This window comes from Xyrauchen texanus, chromosome 4 (assembly GCF_025860055.1).
Source record: "Xyrauchen texanus isolate HMW12.3.18 chromosome 4, RBS_HiC_50CHRs, whole genome shotgun sequence".
NCBI lineage: Eukaryota > Metazoa > Chordata > Actinopteri > Cypriniformes > Catostomidae > Xyrauchen > Xyrauchen texanus.
In genome coordinates this window covers 1718803-1726302 of record NC_068279.1, presented here as the reverse complement: position 1 = coordinate 1726302, position 7500 = coordinate 1718803, and the positions used below count along the sequence as shown (strand labels likewise).

At 46.4% G+C, this 7500-nt stretch overlaps 1 protein-coding gene across 1 annotated transcript in view; it reads left to right on the top strand.

Annotated features, from left to right (window-relative positions):
* The window catches only part of cita (citron rho-interacting serine/threonine kinase a), a 147557-nt gene that overhangs the window by 24695 nt on the left and 115362 nt on the right, over nt 1-7500 (top strand). The window contains exons 7-9 of the mRNA XM_052125463.1: nt 842-935; nt 1171-1377; nt 3228-3381. Of these exons, the coding sequence (XP_051981423.1) occupies nt 842-935; nt 1171-1377; nt 3228-3381 (455 nt within the window). The remainder of the gene's footprint in view (nt 1-841; nt 936-1170; nt 1378-3227; nt 3382-7500) is intronic.

The following is a 7500-nucleotide window of genomic DNA, read 5'->3' as shown; positions in this document are numbered from 1 at the left end:
TCACTTATTGGAGCTATCGTTATCGGCAAAAGCAAAGCCGATAGTTGCCTATATTTTACGTTTAGTCACTTATTGGAGCTATCGTTATCGGCAATAAGCAAAGCCGATAGTTGCCGATATTTTTCGTTTAGTCACTTATTGGAGCTATCGTTATCAGCAAAAATCAAAGCCGATAGTTGCCTATATTTTTAGTTTAGTCACTTATTGGAACTATCGTTATCGGCAAAAAGCAAAGCCGATAGTTACCTATATTTTTTGTTTAGTTAATTATTGGAGCTATCGTTATCGGCAAAAAGCAAAGCCGATAGTTGCAGATATCGTTATCGGCTAAAAGCTAACTAATATTTTTAGTTTAGTCACTTATTGGAGCTATCATTATCGGCAAAAAGCAAAGCCGATAGTTGACGATATTTTTTGTTTAGTCACTTGTTGGAGCTATCGTTATCGGCAAAAAGCAAAGCCGATACTTGCCGATATTATTTTTTTTTTTTGCTTTTTGGCGCACAACTCTTTTACGGAGAATTTTATTGTAAGCCTATGCAAAAAGTGAATGGGAAAAATGCCAATAAGTGGGCGGGCACTGTTAGGACTCACTAATTAGTGCAAATAATTCCAGGCGCACGCGCATTCAGGGTATGTTCGGAAAATTGGTCCGCATGCGTTCAGTGCTCGAGCACTCTGCTGACATTGATGATCGTCACACTTCCTTAACGCAGACGCCTAGCGTTCGGATCTAACCGAAGTATACTTGGGGCTTTAGATTTACGTTTATTTCTACAGTGAGTTTACTGATGTTTTTATCTCTCATTAATGTCTGCTTGTTCAATCCCTGTCTCTGCAGAGATATTAAACCGGAGAACGTTCTGATCGACCGCACGGGTCACATTACACTGACCGATTTTGGGTCTGCAGCCAGACTGAGCACTAACAGAACGGTAATGAGAGCGATGGTGTCATTGTAATGTCAGGTTATTCAGAGATGAACCGCTGATCTTTCAGGAAAGCTTGATCGTGTTCAACCTTAATTTGCTATTGATTGTAATGCCTCTTAAAATAGATATACTGTATAATATTAGTGTCATAAATGACTGAAGTATAATTGGTTGCAATGCCTTCAAATGTTAATGTGTATTCCTATGAATCGAATTGCGTTGTCCTAATGTTGTGCAGGTGTCGTGTTCCAAACTCCCAGTGAGCACTCCAGACTTTCTTGCTCCAGAGATCCTGTCAGCACCGAATGGGGGAACGGCGTGCAGCTACGGTCCCGAGAGCGACTGGTGGTCTTTGGGCGTCGTCGCTTATGAAATGATCTACATGAAATCCCCGTTCACTGACGGCACCTCGGCAAAAACCATCAACAATATCATGAACTTTCAGGTGAGGATTGAAGTTTCACGGCATGTCTGAAGGTTCATTCTGGGGATGTCAATTTTCAGATTTTCATAATCGATCGTCGTGGATTTTAGCGATCAATCGATTAATCGTTAGCGTTAATAGCGCGATACATTCAGGGCGTGCTGAGTGACTCCAGCCAGGTCTCCTTAGCAACCAAATTGGGCTGGTTGCTAGGGAGGGTAGAGTCACATGGGGTAACCTCCTTGTGGTCGCTATAATGTGGTTCTCGCTCTCGGTGGGGCGTGTGGCGAGTTGTGCGTTGATGCCGCGGAGAATAGCGTGAAGTCTCCACACGTGCTACGTCTCCATGATAACGCGCTCAACAAGTCACGTGATAAGATGCGCAGATTGACGGTCTCAGACGCGGAGGCAAATTTCGTCCTCCACCACCCAGATTGAGGCGAGTCACTACGCCACCACGAGGACTTCGAGCGCATTCTTACATTTAATTGAATTAGAAAGTGACGATTTATATCTGTGCCGATAGTTGCTATTTGAAGCAATTGTTTATTGGCAAAAATCAATGCCGATAGTTACCGATTGTGGCAGGGCAGAGGGCGGGTCGTGATCATACACACCCGGTCCCTTATCAGGCTAATTAAGCCTCGGAGAGGGATAAAGGCCGATGGCAGACGGTGGTGCGGGAGGGAGAGATGGTTTATGGACATGTCCATCATGTGTGTTAGTGTCTTTTAAGTTTCTCATTAAAATATTATTATTAGTGGTCTAAAGCACATAACTGGTAATCTGGTAACCAGAAGGTTGCTGGTTCGATCCCCACAGTCACCACCATTGTGTCCTTGAGTAAGGCACTTAACTCCAGGTTGCTCCGGGGGGATTGTCCCTGTAATAAGTGCACTGTAAGTCGCTTTGGATAAAAGCGTCTGCCTAATGCATAAATGTCAATGTAAATGTTATTGGAACTATCGTTATGGGCAAAAATCAAATCCAATAGTTGCCTATATTTTTAGTTTAGTTGCTTTTTGAAATAATCAGTTTTTGGGAAAAATCGAAGCCGATAGTTGCCGATATTTTTAATTTAGTTGCTTTTTGAAACTATCGGTTATTGGGAAAAATCAAAGCTGATAGTTGCCGATATTTTAAATTTAGTTGCTTTTTGGAACTATCAGTTTTTATGAAAAATTAAATCCAACAGTTGCTGATATTTTTGATTTAGTTGCTTTTTGAAACTATCGGTTATTGGGAAAAATCTAAGCCGATAGTTGCCGATATTTTAAATTTAGTTGCTTTTTGGAACTATCAGTTTTTATGAAAAATTAAATCCAACAGTTGCTGATATTTTTGATTTAGTTGCTTTTTGAAACTATCGGTTATTGGGAAAAATCTAAGCCGATAGTTGCCGATATTTTTAGTTTAGTTGCTTTTTGAAACTATCAGTTTTTGGCAAAAAATAGATGCCGATACTTGCCGATATTTTTAGTTTAGTTGCTTTTTGAAACTATCGGTTATTGGGAAAACTCAAAGCCAATAGTTGCCGATATTTTTAGTTTAGTTGCTTTTTGAAACTATCGGTTATGGGGAAAAATCAAATCCAACAGTTGCTGATATTTTTAATTTAGTTTCTTTTTGAAACTATCGTTATTGGCAAAAATCAATGCTGATACTTGCCGATATTTTTAAATTATCTCTTTATATATGGTTAAAAAAAAAGATCTGAAAATGCACAATGTACTATTGGTCAACCTCTGAATCTGTGTGGCACCAATCAATGGCTGCTTGATCAAATATCGTCAAAGTTATACATTTTTAGCTAGATCCCGCAGTCCAACACACAACCACATCGTGTTTAATTGTTTGTGTTGTGTTCTCAGCGGTATTTGAAGTTCCCTGAGGAACCGAAATCCAGCGCTGCGTTTGTGGATCTTCTCCAGAGTTTGTTATGCGGATCTCAGGAGCGACTGGGATACGAGGGCCTGCGCTCTCATCCGTTCTTCTCTTCTGTCGACTGGCCCAACCTGAGACACGGTAAGACGCTAGCGCCACCTTCAGGTAGTGTAACTCTTAAAATGTATCCCTTTTTACTAAAGTATTTCTGTTTTGAAGCACAATAAGGCAGCACCATTTATTTACTGCCAACAGAAGCTTCGCCAACGTGTTTGCACGGTAATTTAAATTAATCATGTAATTAAATGTATTTATAAAACGCGACGACAGACCACTAGACGGCGCTGTCACATGGCACCTGTTACTTTTGGCAGCTCCAGGTTATTTCTAATTCTTGTCCCCTTCAACTGGTACACCACGTCTATGACATGTACATTTATTTATGTGTTTATGTGCTTCAAACACAATCAATGTTTAATCACTGACCCTTAACACTTAGTTTAATAATTTTAAACCATGATTTTACCTATACATAATTAATATTTACATTACATTCATAATGTTAGCCAGAGGGGAACTGGCCCCCACAGTGAGTCTGGTTTAGGGTTAGGGTGGGGTTAGTCAGAGGGGAACTGGCCCCCAGAGTGAGTCTGGTTTAGGGTTAGGGTGGGCTTAGTCAGAGGGGAACTGGCCCCCACAGTGAGTCTGGTTTAGGGTTAGGGTGGGGTTAGTCAGAGGGGAACTGGCCCCCAGAGTGAGTCTGGTTTAGGGTTAGGGTGGGGTTAGTCAGAGGGGAACTGGCCCCCACAGTGAGTCTGGTTTAGGGTTAGGGTGGGCTTAGTCAGAGGGGAACTGGCCCCCACAGTGAGTCTGGTTTAGGGTTAGGGTGGGGTTAGTCAGAGGGGAACTGGCCCCCACAGCGAGTCTGGTTTAGGGTGGGGTTAGTCAGAGGGGAACTGGCCCCCACAGTGAGTCTGGTTTAGGGTTAGGGTGGGGTTAGTCAGAGGGGAACTGACCCCCACAGTGAGTCTGGTTTAGGGTTAAGGTGGGGTTAGTCAGAGGGGAACTGGCCCCCACAGTGAGTCTGGTTTAGGGTTAGGGTGGGGTTAGTCAGAGGGAACTGGCCCCCACAGCTGAGTCTGGTTTAGGGTTAGGGTGGGGTTAGTCAGAGGGAACTGGCCCCCACAGCGAGTCTGGTTTAGGGTTAGGGTGGGGTTAGTCAGAGGGGAACTGGCCCCCACAGTGAGTCTGGTTTAGGGTTAGGGTGGGGTTAGTCAGAGGGAACTGGCCCCCACAGTGAGTCTGGTTTAGGGTTAGGGTGGGGTTAGTCAGAGGGGAACTGGCCCCCACAGCGAGTCTGGTTTAGGGTTAGGGTGGGGTTAGTCAGAGGGGAACTGGCCCCCACAGCGAGTCTGGTTTAGGGTTAGGGTGGGGTTAGTCAGAGGGAACTGGCCCCCACAGCGAGTCTGGTTTAGGGTTAGGGTGGGGTTAGTCAGAGGGGAACTGGCCCCCACAGCCGAGTCTGGTTTAGGGTTAGGGTGGGGTTAGTCAGAGGGGAACTGGCCCCCACAGTGAGTCTGGTTTAGGGTTAGGGTGGGGTTAGTCAGAGGGAACTGGCCCTCACAGTGAGTCTGGTTTAGGGTTAGGGTGGGGTTAGTCAGAGGGAACTGGCCCCCACAGTGAGTCTGGTTTAGGGTTAGGGTGGGGTTAGTCAGAGGGGAATTGGCCCCCACAGTGAGTCTGGTTTAGGGTTAGGGTGGGGTTAGTCAGAGGGGAGCTGGCCCCCACAGTGAGTCTGGTTTAGGGTTAGGATGGGGTTAGTCAGAGGGGAAGTGGCCCCCACAGTGAGTCTGGTTTAGGGTTAGGGTGGGGTTAGTCAGAGGGGAAGTGGCCCCCACAGTGAGTCTGGTTTAGGGTTAGGGTGGGGTTAGTCAGAGGGGTACTGGCCCCCACAGTGAGTCTGGTTTAGGGTTAGGGTGGGGTTAGTCAGAGGGGAACTGGCCCCACAGTGAGTCTGGTTTAGGGTTAGGGTGGGGTTAGTCAGAGGGGAACTGGTCCCCACAGCGAGTCTGGTTTAGGGTTAGGGTGGGGTTAGTCAGAGGGGAACTGGTCCCCACAGTGAGTCTGGTTTAGGGTGGGGTTAGTCAGAGGGGAGCTGGCCCCCACAGTGAGTCTGGTTTAGGGTTAGGGTGGGGTTAGTCAGAGGGGAACTGGTCCCCACAGTGAGTCTGGTTTAGGGTTAGGGTGGGGTTAGTCAGAGGGGAACTGGCCCCCACAGCGAGTCTGGTTTAGGGTTAGGGTGGGGTTAGTCAGAGGGGAACTGGCCCCCACAGCGAGTCTGGTTTAGGGTTAGGGTGGGGTTAGTCAGAGGGGAACTGGCCCCCACAGTGAGTCTGGTTTAGGGTTAGGGTGGGGTTAGTCAGAGGGGAACTGGCCCCCACAGTGAGTCTGGTTTAGGGTTAGGGTGGGGTTAGTCAGAGGGGAACTGGCCCCCACAGTGAGTCTGGTTTAGGGTTAGGGTGGGGTTAGTCAGAGGGAACTGGCCCCCACAGTGAGTCTGGTTTAGGGTTAGGGTGGGGTTAGTCAGAGGGAACTGGCCCCCACAGTGAGTCTGGTTTAGGGTTAGGGTGGGGTTAGTCAGAGGGGAACTGGCCCCCACAGTGAGTCTGGTTTAGGGTTAGGATGGGGTTAGTCAGAGGGGAAGTGGCCCCCACAGTGAGTCTGGTTTAGGGTTAGGGTGGGGTTAGTCAGAGGGGAACTGGCCCCACAGTGAGTCTGGTTTAGGGTTAGGGTGGGGTTAGTCAGAGGGGAACTGGTCCCCACAGCGAGTCTGGTTTAGGGTTAGGGTGGGGTTAGTCAGAGGGGAACTGGCCCCACAGTGAGTCTGGTTTAGGGTTAGGGTGGGGTTAGTCAGAGGGGAACTGGTCCCCACAGCGAGTCTGGTTTAGGGTTAGGGTGGGGTTAGTCAGAGGGGAACTGGTCCCCACAGTGAGTCTGGTTTAGGGTGGGGTTAGTCAGAGGGGAACTGGCCCCACAGTGAGTCTGGTTTAGGGTTAGGGTGGGGTTAGTCAGAGGGGAACTGGCCCCCACAGTGAGTCTGGTTTAGGGTCAGGGTGGGGTTAGTCAGAGGGGGAACTGGCCCCCACAGTGAGTCTAGTTTAGGGTTAGGGTGGGGTTAGTCAGAGGGGAACTGGCCCCCACAGTGAGTCTGGTTTAGGGTTAGGGTGGGGTTTTCAGAGGGGAACTGGCCCCCACAGTGAGTCTGGTTTAGGGTTAGGGTGGGGTTAGTCAGAGGGGAACTGGTCCCCACACTGAGTCTGGTTTAGGATTAGGGTGGGGTTAGTCAGAGGGGAACTGGCCCCCACAGTGAGTCTGGTTTAGGGTTAGGGTGGGGTTAGTCAGAGGGGAACTGGCCCCCACAGTGAGTCTGGTTTAGGGTTAGGGTGGGGTTAGTCAGAGGGGAACTGGCCCCCACAGTGAGTCTGGTTTAGGATTAGGGTGGGGTTATACAGAGGGAACTGGCCCCCACAGTGAGTCTGGTTTCTCCCAAGGTTATTTTTCTCCATTAATCTACATCTTATGGAGTTTTGTGTTCCTTGCCACAGTCGCCTACAGCTGCTCACTGGGGTTATTAATACAATTATCATTTAATTATTTTTAAACACTATTAAAAATCGTATTTTATCTAAATTACACAATGATGATTAATCGACATTACAGTTTTATCGTCTGTTAATGCTGATATTCTGTAAAGCTGCTTTGAAACGATGTGTGTTGTGAAAGGCGCTATACAAATAAAATTGACTTGAGTGACTCCAGCCAGGTCTCCTAAGCAACCTATTGGCTCGGTTGCTAGGAAGGATAGAGTCACATGGGGTAACCTCACTGTAACACAGTTAAAGGGAAAGGAGAAGGAGAGAACCTGCTCGACTATATATATATATATATATATTAGTTATAGTTATATATATATATATATATTAGTTATAGTTATATATATATATATATATATATATATATATATATATATATATATATATATATATATATATATATATATATATATATATATATATATATATATTATAAACTATATAATAGTTTAATAATAAACTTAAACAAAAAGATAAACACATGCCGGGCAGCTGCCTGTAACTCTCTCTCTCTCTCTCGCTCGCTCTCACTCTCTCTCTCTCGCTCACACGCTCTCTCTCGCACTCTCGCTCTCACTCTCTCACACTCGTGCTCTCTCTCGCTCGC